Genomic DNA, 20,623 nt, shown 5'->3' with positions numbered 1-20,623 from the left:
ACTTAAATTTACTTCCTCTTAATCCTACCCATTTTGCTCCTGGCTGTAATCCTTCTCTCCTTGACTTAATCATTGTTTCTTCCACTGACCATGTTTCAAAACACGGACAATGCTCCGCTGATGCCTTCTCCTATCACGATCTTATCTTCCTTTCATATCTTCTACGTCCTCCTAAGAAGAAGCACAAGGTTATGCTGCAGCGAAATTTTCGTGGGATGGATGTCGAGCGTCTGCTTGAAGATGCTAGGAAAATAGATTGGTCTCCTGTTTTCTCGTTTGATACAGTTGACTCTAAAGTTCAAGCATTTAATTCACTTGTAATAAGGTTATTTGACACGCATGCACCCATCAAGTCGATCAAAATTAAACATGCTCCTGCTCCCTGGCTTACCGATGAACTAAAATCTATAGTTCACAGGAAAAACCTAGCCAAAGCCAGGTTCAAAATTAACAACTCGGACGTCAATAGGGAGAAGTATAAAACCCTCCGCAATCGCTGCAATATGATGTGTAGAGATGCACAACGACGCCACATTCATAAATCTGTTGAGAACGGCAACACAGCAAATACTTGGAAATTTCTTAAATCTCTTGGGGTCGGTAAGTCATCTAATGATACTGTTCCGCTTAGTACTAATATTAACTTACTAAATAAACATTTCACTTCTTCCGTTGCTCCTTTAGATAGTAATACCAAACTTAATACTATTAACTTTCTTTCCTCTTTACCGACTCCCAATATTCCACCGTTCAATTTCGCACCTTTCACTGACAGTGATATTAAGAAGAACATATTATCCATTGCTTCGAATGCGATGGGCTGTGACAGTATTGGCCGAGCTATGATTTTACCTATCCTTGACATAGTCACTCCTATCATTTCACATATCCTTAATTTCTCTATATCATCCGCTAGATTCCCTCAAGTATGGAAGGATTCTCATATTATCCCTCTCCCTAAAAAGAACAATCCTTCCTGCTTTTCCGACTATCGCCCGATATCCATTCTCCCCTTCCTTTCTAAAATTCTCGAGAAATTGGTGCAGCAGCAGCTGGGCTCTTTTCTAACGAGAAACTCCCTCCTCGATCCTCTCCAATCTGGCTTCAGAGCTGGACATAGCACGGTCACTGCTCTTGTCAAGGTCACAGATGATATTCGCCTTGCAATGGATAATAAACAGCTAACAATTCTCACTCTTCTAGATTTCTCTAATGCTTTCAACACTGTTGATTTTGACATCTTGTTAGCTGTGCTTGGTTCTCTTAATATATCTCCTGCAGTGTTGGATTGGTTTCGTAGCTACTTGCAGGGACGTCGGCAGTGTATCCGTGTTGATAATACGTATTCTTCTTGGTGTGATGTTACTGCTGGCGTTCCTCAAGGCGGCGTGTTGTCACCTCTCCTTTTCAGTATATTCATAAATTCCATAACTTCTAATATATCTTCTCTCTACCATCTATATGCAGACGATCTTCAGATTTACAGGCACTCTAATATTGAGAGTCTAGAACAAGAAATAAGATGTATGAATGAAGACCTTAGTAGCATTGTAAGCTGGACTCATAAATATGGACTGAAAATAAATCCTAGCAAAACCCAAGCAATAATAATCGGCAGCCCGTATTTCATCGCAAGGGTGTCTGTTGCAGATTTACCTAAGATTTTGATTGAGGGGGTTCAAGTACCTTACAGTCCTACTGTCAAGAATCTTGGTATTACTCTCGACCAAACCCTGTCCTGGACAGAGCATATTAAACTTGTTAGTCGTAAGATCTTTGGTGTTGCTGCAATGCTAAGGCGTTTGCGCAATTTTTTGCCCATATCCACGAAAATTTTGCTTGCACAATCTTTGCTTCTTCCTATCCTCGACTATGCTGATGCAAGCTACTTAGACCTTACTGAGGAGCAATTAAACAAATTAGAACGCCTTCAAAATTTTGCGATAAGATTTATTTTTGGTCTTCGCAAGTTCGACCATATCTCAGACTTCCGCTCACAACTCAGATGGCTTCCTATCCGCCTTCGCCGGAATACGCATCTCCTGTCCCTCCTATACTCAGTCCTTTTCGATCCCAGAACTCCTTCCTACTTAAAAAAGAGATTTGTATTTATGGGCTCATCTCATGAGTGTAATTTGCGCTCCTCTAACAATCTTACGCTTTGTATGCCTGCTCACATTTCCAAATTTTATGATTCATCTTTTACCGTGCAAGCCGTAAGATTGTGGAACTCCCTACCAACCGCAATAAAGCAAGCGCAAACTCTGAATAGTTTTAAAGCTGTAATTAAAAAATATTATCTGTCCTCTTAGTCATTCTGTATTTGTTCTGTTTTACCTTTTTCTCTACTTGAAATTTTATATATCCTCTTCTGCACGTTTTTCTCTTATGTTATATAATCTTTCTTTTGTTATATAATTATATTATATATATTATAATTTTATACCTTTACCTATATCTATTATATTTATGTGTATTCACTTCTTGTAATGCACTATCTACCTTTTCAATCTTTTCATTTTCCTATATCCCAAGGTTGCCTGGAAGAAATCGCTTCAAAGCGATAAGGCCGCCAATTTGTACGGTGAAGATTCCTTCTGTATGAAATTGTATTTAATATCTGTGCATTGTACAATAAAGTGTTTTATTATTATTATTTTTTTTTTATATTTTTTTTTTCTCCTTTACTTGAAAGGGATACTCATTACACGCGGGCCTAGACCAAGCGTGCAACGGAATACTTTATATTGTGTATGTTGATGATAAAGTGGATGATGTTAAGAACTTCCGCGTTATTCGGCATGTGTTAAGGATGGTTGCTTTCTGTAGCATGTTGAATGTGTGTGATGGTAATTCTAGAGTGTTTAAATTGTGTATAAGTGTTTTAGGGATTATACCGGTGGCTGATAGAACTATCGGAACTATGTGGACTGTTTTCACATTCCATTGTGTTTTGATTTCTATGGCTAAATCCTGATACTTTCTTAATTTTTCTGATATAGTGGATTGTATATTATGTGAGTTAGGTATAGCTATATCTATTAAGTAAACATTTTGTTGAAATTTATCGTGTACAGTGATATCCGGTCTATTGTAATGAATTGTTTTATCGGTTATGATTGTCCTATCCCAGTAAATTTTATAATTACTATTGTCTAATATGATTTCGGGTTTATATTTATAGTATGGCTCTATTTTTTTGATGAAATTGTACTTATGAGCTAAGAATTGATGAATAATTGCTGCTACTTGGTCATGACGATGCTTATTATTATTATCGATGACGTCGTAATAGCATTACAAGCAGGTAATTATATTATGTATTCCTTAAGGGCTTGGTCTAGTAGTGCAAACAAATGCATCCTGTCATCCTATATGTAAATAATACAAATATACTATGGGAAAGTTGCTCCACTTAATTTTTAAAAATTAAATCATTCGTATGCATAATTTAATATTCGTAATAAGTACCAGACATGACAATTTGAAACAATTTTCGTGAAAATTACACCAGGTGATTTTTTTTATCAGTACACAAAATTTGCGAATACGTTCTATTGATATCTTCAAATGCATAACTCTATACATTTTTTTCGACCTAAGTTTCTTAGTGAAAGTTGTTCAGTTTAACTAATAAAACGGATAAACAAATTTTGTATATAATAAAAAAAAAATGTAATGTTAACACGTCCGCTCGCATCAAAATTCATAAATTACATATATGCATCGCGCGGAACGCCGTCCTTATATAGGAGTCGAGGAGGCGTGGTGTCGTGCGGCCCGCGTGTGCCGCAAACGGTTCAAGCCAAATCCGACTTTTAGCGCTACAGGTTACATCGCTGAATCCACTGCGGGTAACGCAACGTGTGTTCGCGGTTCTACAGAACAACGTCTATGGATAAAACTGAAAAATTAAGATTTATTTTTTTTTCTTCGTATTTTTCCAGGATAAAAAGTATTCCATTTTATGCCCAGGATAATAAGGTATAATTATACCAAGTTTCATTGAAATCGAACTATTAGTTTTCACGTGATGCCTTCACATACAGACAGACAGACAGACAAAAATTTTTTTAATCACATATTTGTGTTTGGTATCGATCCAGTAACACTGCTATTTATTTTTTAAATACATATTTTCAAAGTACAGAATTGACCCTTCTACGGATTTATTATATTATGTATAATATATATATTTATATGGATAAACCTAATAAATATTTTGCTAGCATTCTGATGCTTTATCGGTTGCACTGGATTTTTCTTTTCTTTTTTCAATCGCTTGAATGACATAGGATGGGTCCTTGATGGGCATGGAATGCTGAAGTCTCGAATCAATCAATTCTGACAGTAGGCAATTTATGTAAAATCTTGATAATGGTCCATCATTTTATTTTTTTTTGCCTAAACTTATATATTCTATTTTTAACGAATGATTCACTCCAGTCCAAACAGCAAATAAGCAGACTTCTGCTTCTGCAACGTTTAGATGTCCCTGAATTTGGAAAAAATAGTCATGATTCTTATCTATGACAAAAGTGTTATTTTTTTGCATTGTATTTCAAATATTAATTTTTTTATTTTTAACCGCATCTTCCGCATTCATCTCTTTTGCCGGAATTAGACATTTAACTTCTACTAGTCCCATTTTCCCTTCTTGATATGGGAGTGTATAAAGTAAATTTTTCTCGTTATACTTTTAAAAAGTTATTATTGTCATTTTGCTCATTAGGTAAAGTAATTTCGATATCAGTTTTAAGTTTTTTGATACCTGCAATAATAACGTCATAATCGCCTGCACATACTTATCGATTACACCCTGTATACAATCCACCATCCACATACATAATGTTTTCCTGTCCTCCTCTCCTTTACGCTGTTCACCGATACATTTTAAATGAGTAAATCTGCTACCACTGAAGGATGTTTCATTGTGATCAGCAAATTTTCACCACTGTTGTCGATTATTTGTTTTTCATTTTTAATCAGCAATTGGGAATCATCAGTTTTGTTTTTTGCAGATTGGTGATGTACCCTAACAATACGTCGAAAAGGGAAAGCATCAACGAATTATCGTTTTCGTCCTCTTTTTTTATTCTTCGCGTCTCTGTTAAACTCAAAACTCAAACTCAAACATTTATTTATTCAATTAGACTTCTTCTAGAAGCACTTTTGAAACGTCATTAGGTACATATTTTTAACATTTACCACCGATTCGGAAAGCAGTATCTACGGAGAAGAATCGGCAAGAAACTCCATAGTTGCTCTTTTTACTTGTTACTTGTGTTTGTTTAGTTCAACACCCATTGAATTTTCTATGTTATTGCGATCTTCCATTACATCTGAGTTTTTATGATGTGATGATAATCCATTCGTTTTAATATTGGTACTTAGAGTTGGTGGACTAAACTAGAAATGGTGGACTAAATTTGTCAGCGCGTCTGTAACATCAAAATATAAAACCAACATCTAAGTTACAAAATTAATAATCAAACAACATGCCGCTACGTTTAAAATGACTAGAAGAAAAAAAAAACACCTCGACATATTTGGAATTTTGGAGTAAACAAATCATTTTCCCCGTATGTCCCAAGTTCAAGTTCTCAATATAATTAAATATATTTCGTATTTCTCAAACGAAAAATAAACATTTTTGGAACTTCAAAAAAAATATATATTATAAGAAAATTTATGAGCTTACTTTAGTTTAAAAGAAACATTCATCCCTTTACTGAAACCCCGTAAAATAAAGAAATTGTTGCCAATCACCTTTGTAATGTATTTGGTTTCATTAACTTTATGTTCGAAGATAATTTTTTTTCTAGTAAGTACATAGTTACACGCATATTTTTTTCGTTTATTTTCCATATCGAAATCAAATGTTTAAAAATACGAATATTTGCACAAAACTAAGATAAAAATAATCAATTAACAAAAATATTAAATTTAATGAAGTAGAGCAACTTTCACTTCGGTATGAAGGAAAATCGAGCGTAGAGCACACGTCAGAACGCTCCGGCCCAAGGAGCGCGACTAAAGAAATTCGCTATGATTTTTCCTAATCTTCTTATATATAAAAATGAATCGCAAAATGTGTTGGTAAGCGCATAACTCGAGAACGGCTGAACCGATTTCGATAATTCTTTTTTTATTATATTCCTTGAAGTACGAGGATGGTTTTTATGTAGAGAAAACGTAAATATGTACCACGGGCGAAGCCGGGGCGGACTGCTAGTTATTTTAAATATTTTTTTAATATTTAAAGAATTATCAAAATTCAAAAAAAAAATTTTTAAAGGATTAATACTCATTGGTCTTCAACCAACTCGAATAAATTAATGGAAACAATAACTTTTAGCAGTATTTATCAATAGATTTTGTAAGGCAAAAAATGGGAAATTTAATGAATTTATAACGTTCTAATTAGGAAAATCATAAGTTTTTCGGCAATTGAATTCAGCAGTTTTTAATAACGACTATATAAGGATAATAATGTGCTGATCAGATTGTGTAAATTGTAATCGGTTGCAACGTAGTGAGTGCACAAACTTAGCTCGAAATGTCTTTGGGGGAAAGAGACTTATCTTGAAGGCCTGATTAAGGTAACATAAAGTAACTTTACAAATGTGAAAAAATTCACGCGCATTGCGTATATAACACTAATTGATAAACAAGAAAAAAAAATTCAGTTTATCATTTCATTAGCCGGGAAAAAATTGTCAAATAACTTGTTGAAAACGCAATTTTGCTAGACTGCAGCCTTAATGCTTCACATATTCTAACCCGTTTTAATGTCTATCATGGTAGAGTAATTGGAGTTTTTGATTTTGGAGAATGGGCATTTTACTATGGAAGTTGGGCCTGAACACTTGAGTTGGACCAATACACATGAGATATTGATTTTATAATAGATCATAACACATACATAACGGGAAAAATATATATAAAAAAATAATCAACCGGGTTTTTGTACAGTCACATCAAGTTTTATTACTTTGTGTATACTATTTTTTGCAATTAATAACTGTTGCAAGACAATGACAATATCTTTATATTACTCCTATTCACTTTCACTTACAAAGACGTACTAATCTGAAGCCTTCTAATAACCAAAATACACTAATATTATGTTTTGTAACAGGTACCTATACCGTGTTTATTATATTTCAACGTAGTTAGACGTTTTTTATGGTTAAACTCAGTCACTCCAATGACATTTAGGTTTATATTTACTTCACTCGAATTAAAAACACCGTTATTGTGCGCAAAATAAATAAAACTTTTTGCCTTGACTGTACAAGAACCCGGTCGATTTATTTTTTTATTTTATTTTTTTCGTTAGGTATGTGTAATGATCTATCACAAAAACAATATTTCGTGTGTATTGGTCTTAGCCCAAGTTTCAGGCCCAATTTGCCCATTCTCCTTTGATTGAAAATATTTTAATTATTACCCAGTTTGAAGTCAAATACGTCAATTTCTGAAAATGTCTTGAGCGAAGTCAAATCATTATAAAGGCGATGCACACGAACACATCTATACTAATATTATAAAGAGGAAAGGTTTGTATGTATGTATGTATGGTTTTCACGCATAAACTACTGGATCGATTTTGATGAAATTTGGTACAGATAATCTTTAGACCCTGAGAAAGAACATAGGCTACCTTTAATTGCGAAATATGTACCACGGGCGAAGCCGGGGCGGACCGCTAGTACATGATAAATAGAGACAGTCACTTTTCTGCGATAAAGAACAAACATTCGCTGTTGGGTGAGTATATAATATAAATTAAGTAGATAAACACATTCGGTAAGCCGTGTTCACACAGAGAGCAGCCTTGAAAAGTAATTGCTATGAAGGAGGCAATTCCTCGATAGAGAAAATATACGCATAGAGTGCTGTCATTTTCCTCCGGCGAGCTGCTTCGCGAGGCCGCTCGATCTGTGTAGACTACACCTATTAACGAATGCATAAAAAAGAACATTGCTAATAATATTAATTGACTCATAATTCTTTCACCACCATTAATGGCAGGAATGAGGTGGAAATTTTTACATTAATGTTACGGCTTATTAAGATAAATGCATCTCGTATAACCGTAATAAATTCATAAATTATGTAGCAATTCGCTCGAAGCATTACGGAGCGGATTTGTGAGCAGTTAAGATGTTGTTTATTCTGTTCGGACCTCGCTAATTCATTTACGTTATTCGTCGGAAAACTTCCGGCTTTATGGCATTGGATTATGTTTCTTGTGAAAGATTTTGTGAGTATAGTGAGATATACAAGCCAGAAAATAAGCTGGTTACATGTTTGATTTTCATTACAGTACACTTCTATGTACGTGTATGTGTATGTACACTATTATGTTAGTTTGTTAGCGTTAATGTGATAAGATTCTTTGTTTCAGTAATTAGAGTTATCAGAGTAATAAATGAAAAGAAAATAGAAGTTTAGTTAGGCAGAGGAATTTTTGATAATTACCAGCAGATATGAAGAGCAGAAGTCATCATGACATTTTTTACAATTAAATAATAATTATTAAACATAGCTACTTAATTTTGTTTGTTTTTAGGTATGATACTATTAACAATAAATTTAAATATAATTTTTTTGCCACTTACTACTTAATCAAAACAAACTCAGACGTTTAGATTTATTACACTTAATTAAAATTATTATTTGAATTTTGAAATTCAAACAGCTTCTAGTTTAAGAAGTTTCGCCAAACCCTATGAAATAAGTTTATGAATATTTAAATTACATTAGAGCCTGGCCAGCGGGGCGCGGGGATCGGCAGCGGGGTGAGGGGGGCGGGGGAAGCAGGGCACGGGCCACGGACGAAAAGTTTCGGATAAGGAAACTATACTGACCCTCTCCTTTTTAATGTAACATTTCTATGAACCTTCGTATTTAATTTAACAGTATAATTTTTACAAATTATGTTTACTTATTATGTGAAATATAAGTTTCTCTAGTTCGAAGTGGATCTCTAGTCTAAGGCTCTTTAGTTATATTTGGTATTAAACATGAAAAATAAGCTTCACGAATACGTTAGGACACGAATCTAAAGAGACATAATTGGTTCTCCAGTAAACTGAAATCTAATGGAAATAAATAAATGATGCTTAACAACTGTTCGTCAGCTAAAAGTTAAAGGTCAAAGACATTAAAAATACAAAGAATAAATCGATACATAAATTTCAGTCGTTTTTTATTTATATAACATTCAAGACACTACAAAACAATTGATTATGCGGAACAAACTGGTTCAAAAGCCCCCATGCATGCAGCGAGTGAAAAATTGAATAAAAACAATATAATTGAAGACCAGCGTAGTGTTATTTGGGCTATACTATAGAGGCAAGCACTTAGCACTTCACCAGAACGATCGTCATTAAAAAACAACATCTCTACAAAAAGTTTAAAACGAACATTAAAACTGGATATTTTTTCATTCAGACTTCTTTTTATGTACGTGAATTTTATGAATAGTTTCAAACCTTAGTCGATTTAAATAACGTTTGTGCGAAGCGGGTGTCGTCGAGCGAGACGCACACACACACGTACACACATACATACATCCACGTTACTAAAATGTAGAGTGGAAAAGTTTTTTGAAATCGTACCCGTAGAGATCCTCAAAGCGTAGCACAGTGCTGGCACAGTAGTCTCGCGTTTATCGGCTACATTCTGCGTTGTATATTGTGCTCAAATGTTTGAACTTGCATTTTTAAACGTTTTTTACTGGAGAAAAATAAAATATTTTTAATTCACATTCAACATAATTACTACCGACTATCGTCGTTACAACAATTGAAAGGTATATCTACCGTACTATTTCAATATTTTATTTTCAGTGATCAATTCGTTTTGTTCTCATAATATCATTCTAATAAACATCGAATATTAGTCCCTTTTCATTTGTTTCAAAGCACAAACGTTTACACGCCCATAAAAACTGTTACATATTCTTTCAGGATAACGTACAATACTTTCATTACTTACATATAAGTTACCTACAAAAATACTCTAAAGCGTTATAGGTTATAAATTAAATCAACCTAATATTCCCCTCAAATTTCAAGCGTACAATGCTACACAGCGTACAGCATAGAGCGCCGCACTAGTAGCGTCACTCGACTGCGCGTAACTTGCGCTGAATAACATCGCAAACTTTCAGCCTTATTTACGGGAGCTGTGTGACGAGGAATTCAAGTAGGGAGAACTTCCCCAAATTAGAGGGAAAAACTCGCTAGATAAATAATGCAGTTTATAGTTCGGGTTGTGGCTGAAATTTTAATATAACCGTGTAATTGTGGTAGAATTAACATGTTACCTATGTGTTAAATTTATGAATGGATCGAGGCAAATAAATGAATGGCAAATCATTATGATTCTATGAAAGTATATTTTAGTATATCTTCAGATCATGTTGACCTTTTTTGAAATAAATTCGATCATTCTGTGTTAAAAATTAAACAACTTAATGTGTAAATGAGAAATATTAAAACTGAAAACATATTTCTTGGCTCTTAGGAAAAATAATTGTTATAAAATGAGCTTCAGTTAATTCTTTTAACTCCAGAATACAGAATGTTTTACAAAAGAATCAAATTTATTTAAGAGAACGTAACCGCTATTCTTCATTTATTTCTTTATTTGTCTGCTAAAAGGACCCTCATATTGCAGCGAGGATAATTTTTAAAAGGCACAAAGTATCTCGTAGCGAGCGTTCACTTTGTAATATCTTGTCTTAAAATACAAAGCAATGTTTAGCTGCAGCAATTACCAGCAAGCGTCTGAAAATTTTATATTTAGTGAACAAATAAAGTACCAACTATTATTTTCCTTTTAAAACATTTTGTTCTTACCAATTGCGTTTTTACATTATCCGATATATCGTGATCGGATCAGTAAATAATATCGGAAGCAAACGTACATTTTTTGATGTGTACCTAGATACCGTTGTGTTTGTACTAAAACTCAGATTAATAGTCGAGTATAACATGTTGTTTATATGAGAGTCGTTAACAAGTCGGATTGCGACCACCGGGCGTAGATTCAATAGCTCTGAAAATTATGTATGAAATTATGTAATTTACACTATATTAAAAATCAAGTTAACCTAAGTCAGTCGACAAATACTTGAAATATCCGATTGTAGCCCACAATGTTAAGGTGAAGTACATATTCTTTCATCTTTTTCACTTAACAAAGATTTGAATCAACGACCTTCGTCCCCAAATTATTAAATGAGGCCATTGAAAAACGGAGCTTTGTACCGTACTTGAGACTAATGTGTGTTATAATTTTTTTGATAATGTCATTATGAAGGTTTAAATTTGTGAGAAGTATATGGCTTTATGTATAAAAGTAGCCCATAAATTTCACTCGGAACCATCAAGTGACGCATCAGCTCTGTTGCCTTCTCTTGCAGTAATACACCAACCTACAACCTACACTCAATAATACCTACAGATTGCTTGAAAGAGTTTGCAGTTTAACAAAAAAGTCACCTTTTATATTTAGGTATAGTTTCGGTTTCGACACTAAAAATATGTCAAAAATAAATATATCAATATAACTTCTCAATGTATTTTAACTTTGTCAGTCAAACTATCGTATCGTTTTGTGTGAAACTATTTAACATTTACAACAGTATTATTATTCATGAACAAGTTCATGTGTTTATACACACAAGTCACTACACACAAACTTTCGCAATTTACTTAACTTCCTTTATAACGCACCCAGTTGTAAGTAACGTTAGATTTATTACGAGAAAAATTATGCATCACGCTCAACCGGGATTATATTTACCCTTCTTGTTAGAGAGAACCGTAGACTCACAATATTATATGAGTTAAATACAGTAATGGTTCTGATGTACATTTTATTATTGTAGTAATATTTGATTAATTTAATACAAATCTGTGAAATTCTGTCGGTGCTATTCTTATAGATAAATTAGTTAATAATCATAATGACTGTGTAAAGAGGATATTTTTTATTTTACGAGAATATTCAATATCATACGTAAAAATGTAAAAAAAAACAGGTACACTGAGGATCAGATTCATATTGCATAAGCTGGTTTGCTGTAGCCATAATAAATAAACAAAAGAGTTAATACTTATTATATGAACAATTGAAAGAGTGAAAATTTTTAATTCGTCAGTTTATTTATACAGAAATTAGCAAAAAAAACTGCATAATGTGAATGAACATTTTCAGTGCGACAAATAACGATGCTCCGATCTCATTTTGCGCCCGTTACATAACTTTATTCTTCAATATACAGGAAGTCGAAGTTTATATATTCGCCTCCAACATGCCCAACGGCCTTAAAATAAGGATTGGATAAGGATACGTAAAACATATAAATTTTACAGTCTATTTAGAAGTTATAAGGCAGATACGGAATTCAGAAGGACGAAAAGGAAAAAATTCCTTATTCACGTTGAATAAAAGTTTCCGTTTAAGCCCTTTTAATACCTTAAGTTGAAATTTCAGAGTAAAAGATATTTCTTTGTTCATTTGTCCCACTTTAGGAGCAAAGGAATTTGAAAGGAATTTGCTTTCACTGATTTCAAAAGAATTTCGTAAGGTCTTGCGTTGTGCTACGAACATTGAACCAATGTTGGTAACTGCAGACTATCAGTCGCAGCTTCGTATGTATTTACTTTATAATTTTATTTACTTATAAAAAAAAGACGTGTGGCACTCGGGAACTACTGCGATAAAGCTATTGCATGCTATGCCTTCAAGCCACACCTCCGCGCCCGTCGGAGTGGGGTGCGTGAGGTTTTTCGTTACTAAATTTCTGGATTCGGTCCCCGCGCTCAAGGCCCGCGATAGAAGCTATGCAATAGCTTAAAAATAATTTCAAACTATTTTATTTCCTACCTTAAAGGCTGGCAACGCACGAACAATGTCCTCGGCAATTCGGCATTGCTGGTGCGTATTGGGCGACGCAGTATACTTAACATCAGGTGACGCGTCTGCTCTGTTGCCTCCTTTTATATAAAAAAAATAACTTCTTCATGATTTTGTTAATGCATGAATTTTTGAATGCCTTAGGCAAGATATAGTCAATAAGATGTATATCATCATCCATCAGTTTATTTGAACTAAGTTAAAATATGGTTTAGTGTTCGAAAAACTTTGCTATAGACCAATCCTACTCTAAAGTTAGGATATAAAAACGAGCTCAAACATTTGTTTATTTAATTAGACTTCAATGCAATTTTGAATGGTAGAGTTGTTTACCACTATTTCTCTGATTATTATTATTCAAATTCTTTCAGCTGTAAAAAAATACATGTAGCTGTATTAAAGAAGAAAATTGTGTACCGCAACATAATTTCACAAAGGGTCTATAAAGTTCGCAAATGAAGACACCAAATGGATATTGAATGTGTTTTCAGAACCTTTTGGGTATCGTGATAAATTCCTTAACTGTATCGGCGCGGGAGGGCGCGGGAGGGGGAGGGGCGCGGGGTGAACGACGCGGGGGGGGGGGCTGCTGAGTCATCGTGCTCACTGATTACATTCTGGAGGTTTGAAAACGACACATCACAATGGGATGAAGTTCCTTGTAATGACGAATCGTGGGCTATATTATTATAGGTAGAGGTTTTTAAACTAATTTGTACTTTTTGTATAGATTAGGTACCTACGAAGTACGGTAGAAAAAACGTCAATAAGAATTGTTATATAATTATAATGTATCATGCTATCTCTGATAAAGCTCACATGATTTTTCAATATTTAAACACGATAATGCATACAGACACATTCACTCTATCCATTCAATAACATACTCTTGTACAATAGTTTAGTGGTTTTATATTATAACTAGCTTTCCGACCGCGGCTTCCTCCGCGTTTTCAAATAAAAACCTACATAGTTCCCGTTCCCGTGGGATTTTCGGGATAAAACCTATACTATGTGTTAATCCAAGTTACCCTCTATATGTGTGCTTAATTTCATTGTAATCGGTTCAGTAGTATTTGCGTGTAAGAGTAACAAACACACACACACACATACACACACATATCCTCACAAACTTTCGCATTTCTAATATTAGTAGGATAGGATACATGCTGATTTTATAAATGTAAGGAACACCTGTCTGTAACGTTTTCATGCCTAATTATTACTCATCAGTCTGCCTTTATCTTCTACTTATACGTATGAAGCTAAACCTAATGACTTATACCATTGTGTAAAGCTAATAGTTTAATGGAACCATTAATCCAATATAGGAACGGCTTTCCTCAAAAACCAACGGCAATAACAATTCATTCAAATCTAAGCCAAATGATCTACAGGTGAAAGCCGAGTTTCCTCTGCAAACCAAGAGTCAGTGGCAGAATTGAGAGATTTACGAGGTTTGAAAATCATGTAGGATTCCCCAGATATCGCTTCTATTTCCACTATTATCTTATCCTTAAGGATAGCCTATTTCAGGTGCAAAACGCCTTTCACTAACCGGTTAGACATGTGTCATCGATAAGCAACACTAAATGTATTCCTTTAGTTTATTCACAAACAAAATAATTTCTAAAATCAAAGCCAAAAAGCCTCGACATTTTTCACAATACAATTATGTACGCCTACCACAATATATTTTCTGAATAACGATAAAGCTGTTTAGTGTTAAATTACAGTGAAATTGCTAGTTTGTATGGAATAACGGATAATTATGATCCGCTAATGACGTCGCCGCGCCAGTTAATTACATTTAATGGCATTTAAGTGTTGGAGTGATCAGCTTTACGACTCCCGAGCCTCTGTAAAGTTTCGCTGATATATTGTAAGGCGGTTCGTGTCAGAGCGGGAAACGGCAATTAAGAAAAGACCTGCGTACCTAATAATCGAGCTCCCATTTACAAAGTTTAAAATTGCAATGTAATACAAATTTTACTTCAATATATTATCATTCTAAAGGCGACAGGTACAATTTCAATATAAATATTTACCTTTATATTCATTACACCACGAGGATGGTGATTTCACCATCCTCGTGGTGTAATGAATGTGAATGTGTTGTGTCGTAGGTATACATATTTATGTATACCTACGACACAACACGATGCAACACTCGGCAACACGCCTCATGATGCCACCACACGCTGCAACACGTGGCAACACGCCTCATTATGCGACAACACGCTGTGTCATATGTTATTGTCATATATTATAGATGATATTATGTTCAATATGTATTTTTATAAAACTTAATATTATAATGTATGATGTGGTATTACTTAAATAAATAAATAAATAAATAAATAAATAAACACGCTGCAACACGCCTCATGATGCCAAAATCCGTTTACGATACGGGTCATTTTTAGCAAAATTTGAGGAAAATTTCAACAAAATTAATTTATAGTGTCACAAAATAAATAAATAAATTGACTCAGGCATGTCGAAGTAACATGACGGAGCAAAAAGCCAAGGCTCTTATGAAATTTATAATATGAAACGATTAAGGTGAAATATTGTTTTTATACCATAGCAAGCTCCAAAAGGATGCAACATGCTGCAACGCCTCGTATGCACCTCGCCTGCAAGCCCCAGTGTATCGCGTGCCGCACAATCATTACTCCGTTGATTTACTCGGGCAGAACCAACACCGACCGTGCCCCCCGTGCCCTCGTGCCCCCGCGTGCCCCGCACAGGATACATGACTGCGAAGAATTATGCCTCAACTTAGCGCTACTAATGTTTGTTTCGTTTAGAAACACGGGGAAATTTTAAATTACATTACAACACAAATTAACTAGTTATGAAGTAATTAAGCGTTTAAATTGCGTTTTTTAACTGAGCTGAAACTGGACAAGAATGTAGAGTGTAGTTAGCATTCGTGTATCTCATAATTTTTTTGAAGAAATTTAGTATCTTTAACATTATATAATATTTATATATTAATTAATTTGATTGTGATGTAAATAATAAAAAAATGGTATATTATTGAACCGATTTGTTTCAAATTTAAAATACCAAAAATAACACAAATAATCAATACAGATACGACACCAGAAATAATGAAAAGGTATCTTTTAAATATCGAATAACAAAATTGGAATGTCAAATGATCCCAGCAAAAGAAACGAGGGTTCTATTGAAAAAGGACAATATTATAGAAATGAAAGAGACTTTATATTTCAATTTGTAATATTAGCAGTAAGCGCTGGAGCTGCGAGATAGTCAAATAATAGGTAATGGTCGTTTGTCACTTTGCTTGCCGTGAGGATCACTTGCCGCCGCCGCCCGCCGACCGGCTCTATGAATAAGTTCTGGAACAGTTCAAACACGCCGTGTTAACCAAACTTGGAACGAGTAATTATATTTTGGGTTCATTCGTTTAAATTTATGATACTTATCATTAACTAAAGCTTTAGCTACAGGTAGCTTTACATCAACAAATGAAATGGAGAGAATCATGATCATGAATCATTATCTCAAACAACATTTAGAAAGATACTACTTGCCTAGTTGTAATTAGTGGTTAATTGTATTGCCTACAATCTACATAGAGCGCAACTATTTTGTCCTTAAATATATATGCGAAAGTTTGATATCGTTTACCCTTTCACGAAAAACTACTGGACGGATTTGGATTAAGAATTACTATAATAAATATAGGTTATCAGAATAACACATGCGCTAGAGCAATACCCGTGATTTTGACCGCGGATGAAACCGGCACACCTGGTATTAAATACTTCAACAAAATAATTCGACATAGGTATTTAATATGAATAATCACTAATCTAATAGTGTACGGCATAACGCATTTACGCCCAATTATTGCATACTTCATAAATAATAATTCAAATCGGTTATTAGCACCATAATATTATGTATATTATATAAAATACTATTTTATAGTTTTATTTTATGAGACTGATAAATTCACTTAATTCAAATTTGTTCCCAATAAAATTTTCTAATGCAGATTACGAGTAGAAAACAAATCTTATCTAAACATAATATTTCCAAGTTAGACTTATCCTCAAAAGTCTTTTTTTTATTTAACTAATAAGACCGCATCATTATATTATTACGAAGTATTTTTTTAAGTATTTTTAATAATAAATATTTCGCCATAATTATTACAAATACATCCGGTAATAAAATAAATCCCACAAGCAGTCCCATAGCAATGAATAAGAGCGGTGAGAGCAGTAAGCAGCAAAAATGATTGCAATATAAATGAATTCCCGCCTAAATCCCTCGTGCCACACTATAAATCCTAGAACAAAGTAGATTTAACGTGAGTTTGCAGGAAACACAGAGTTACCGTGATATAAGACTTTCAGCTACACTTATAAAGGCTTAAGACTAGTTTTAAATTTTAAAGTAGTCTGCAGTTATGTATTATTAAGTTATAAAGTACTGAAGTAAAAATTAAAATAAGAGCGTGTGTGCCGAGCACACGTGTCAGAAGTGAAACTTGTGTGGCAAGATTCAAAGATACCCAAATAGTCGTCTTACTCATGATGTGACAGTATTGCCATTACACGACCTGAAAAATTTTACTCTTTAGTTTTAATTTTAATTTTACGCGCCTAAAGAAGTTTCTCTTCAAAAATTGAAATATTAATATTTGCAAGATAAAATATAAATCAAAGTTACATCAATAAATCAAGTTACAATATGAATATTTTATCGATATCTGCGACACCAACCCTAAAGTTTTTCCTTTAGAAGGGTTTTTCATTTTCCTGTGTTGGAAATTTGTCTCTAAAAATGTGAAAGTGAGTAAAATATAATAAAATTCCCCATGTTTTACAGATATCTTGAATTGAAGTGAATTTTATGCTAATACAACTGATATTTAAATTACATTTATGCATGCACGGATTCATATTTCATGCATCCAATTGGATTTTATAATTAAGTATTGTACGTAAATAAAGCATGCTTATTTAAAAAAAGGTTAAACTTTATTCAGCTCGCTAAACAAAACAAAACAAAGATATAACTAAGCTCTACAGATATATTTCCAACGATTAAGCTAACTGGTAACGAGCGAGGTCCATCTAGGTATGAATGAGTGATTTTATGTAAGTTGGATATGAATAACAAAGAAATACATTCAGTCCTCTGAATAAAACATATCGAAGCAATCGATGAGCCAACAATGGCCGAGATAATATCAGAAAAGTTTCCAGTATGTTTCCTGCGACAAGCGCTTTGCTTCTAATACTTCGAAATAAACTGAGAAATTCTCTTATTAGAAAATATCTTTGAAACTTTACCATTGTTGGTACCATTTGGACTAAACGTATTTGTTACAAAATCCGGAGAAATAACAATATTTCTAACGAAACTTATGATAGAGATAAAGTTACAAATTTAGTGAACTGGATGATTTTCAATCTACTGATTTCTTGAATGGCTTATTTACAAAGGTATGAAGAAAGTTAAACGAGATCGGATCCGGTCCCTATTTAAATTCCGTTGAGTTGATAATAATTGTATGCTTAGAATTTGCTGTCTCGATAATCCTTAAGTATAGAATTTTAAATATCTTTATAGGCTTTACTTTAAGCTGAGAATGCTATAATAAATTCAAAAACAGCTTCAAACCTACGGCTATACTTGCGTCTATTTCAAATGAATGCACTAGATTAATAAGCGAGTAATAAGTTTATTTCTCAAAAGATTTTATCTATCACAAATTTTGCCAATAAATATTGAATTTACACACTCTACATTTAATGAAGCAGTTCATGCAAATTCCGGTTGAATAACATTCCTCAATTATCTATTTCTGTTCATCTATATATTCATGCAGATAGCAGTGGCTCATCTGGTGGAGGGAAGAGGTTCATAGTGTGTGAGTTAAAAGGAATAATGCCTGAAGCTCAAACTGAAAAGGGAAATAAATGCTGTTGTTCTACTTAGCTTACGAAGCTGCAGCGGGCTTGCCAGTTTTAGTCATGAAACTTTGCTAAAATTTAAGAATAAAATATGTTGTTGATCTCAATCCAGCCGCAAAAAGAAACAGGTAATAAACAAAATTGTGCCTTCAATACACTTTAAGCTTACAAATAATAAAAACCTTCACAAAAGCTATAATTGAACTTGATTATTCGAAGCCACACAGGATTTCAATCCAATCAATGTTTGATTCGACTTTAAATACAAATTACTTCCTATCTATATTCAAATTCGTGATCAAACAGAATTTTTCGTCCTTGGGCCTACGAGAGGGAGGGGGAGGGGGGGCACGTCGCAATTTATTGTATCAGCCTTTCAGCGGCGATGTGATTCATGTCTTACCGTCTGCTATTGTGCCACGCTTCAGTTCCGCGCTTATTGCTTATTGTTATTGCTTTTTCGATACTTCAAAGCAATCTTTCCTACCTGTATTGTGTGTTTAGCATAATGCCAAGTGACACAAAAGAAAAAAAGGAAAAACTCCAAGTTAAATTGCAAAAATACACGTGAATTCTGATTTATGAATCATTCAACAGTTGGGAAGATGTTTGTCGAAAAAACCGCGGCTCAGACGTTGTTTAACATTCTTAAATAGATTATACATGCAATCAACTTCTTCTATGTATTTCCATTGTTTGCGTCTTCAATATTTACGTGAATCTTAATATTTTAAAGAATTTTGACCTCTGTTATAGGTACCTACTGTTGGTTATACTCTCGCAAGTAGCATACTTCTTGGAGTTTGGAACGTCAAATAAACTGAATTAATTTTTCACAAATGAAAACAGAAAACCGACAAAAAAGAGTGAATATCGTATCCTAAGTAAACATGTGACAAAATTAATCGAATTATAATAAAATAAAGTTACGAAAAAGTCACATTAAAAGCTCTTCAATCTTTCGAGTTTCTAGATAATTGCTCTAGTTTGATTCTGCGAAGACGGGACATTACTCAGACGCTTGTGTAAGAGTCGACCGCATTTCTTATTAAATCGAATAAATATTAAATGCTATGGATTCCCTTGAATGGAATGTATGTATAATGAAATCAATATCATGCCATTTCTACACAGCAATGCATGATGAGATAAAATGAAATTAAAAATTAAAGGTTTGCATAAATAATAGTGAACGTGAATGTAGTAATCTGTTTTATCATTATAGTAGTAGTTCTTTTAAAGGCACTGCATTCATGCGAAACTATAAGAACATGTTATCAATACTTTCCTGTTATCTCTTCGTAGTAAAATATAAATAATAGGTTTTAATGCCTGAAATGAAAATATCAAACTGAACAATGATGCTCTCATATCCAGAGATAGATGGGGTGAAGTTTCCCCTTGGACTCTATATTAAGTGTTAGTAAATCGTTTTAAGTGTCTAAACTTTAAAAACTTGTAAAAAAGTATGACACAAATTCGATCACTGAGGTGGGATCGTGACCTAGTTGACACAAATCTTGTAAAGATCTACAATTTTATCCTATTTTCGTATACTGTATTACTACTAGCGCTTCGAAAGACGGATCAAGCTACGTAATTAGCCTGGCCAGCCGCCTGAACAAAGAAAGTATCTTATTTATCAGCATACCTCGTGCTGGAGCCGCAAACAGCTCCTGTAATGATGTTTGCATTGTCTGTATCGCAGCTCGGCGTGT

The 20,623-nt window shown here is 33.8% G+C and overlaps 1 protein-coding gene across 1 annotated transcript; it reads left to right on the top strand.

Moving 5' to 3' along the window:
* The first annotated feature begins 215 nt into the window (after positions 1-215).
* On the top strand, positions 216-15,704 carry LOC149905499 (uncharacterized). The gene is made up of 2 exons (XM_090106593.1): positions 216-1,354; positions 15,533-15,704. Exons 1-2 carry the CDS (start codon positions 216-218, stop codon positions 15,702-15,704), a joined length of 1,311 nt encoding a protein of 436 aa, XP_089962719.1.
* Positions 15,705-20,623: the final 4,919 nt, after the last annotated feature.

The sequence above is a fragment of the Colias eurytheme genome, chromosome 10, assembly GCF_061535395.1.
Source record: "Colias eurytheme isolate Ceu_HAF_F1 chromosome 10, ilColEury1 Martin Lab GWU primary, whole genome shotgun sequence".
Taxonomy (NCBI): Eukaryota; Metazoa; Arthropoda; class Insecta; order Lepidoptera; family Pieridae; genus Colias; species Colias eurytheme.
The sequence above is the reverse complement of the archived record's forward strand: the minus strand, read 5'-3'. Positions and strand labels throughout refer to the sequence as shown.

Excerpts from the sequence above, each read along its gene's own strand:
- LOC149905499 (XM_090106593.1), top strand. The coding sequence starts at position 216 with ATGGATGTCGAGCGTCTGCTTGAAGATGCTAGGAAAATAGATTGGTCT. Across the intron at positions 1,355-15,532 it reads GATAATACGTATTCTTCTTG|CAAGCTCCAAAAGGATGCAA; the intron begins GTGTGATGTTAC and ends TTTATACCATAG.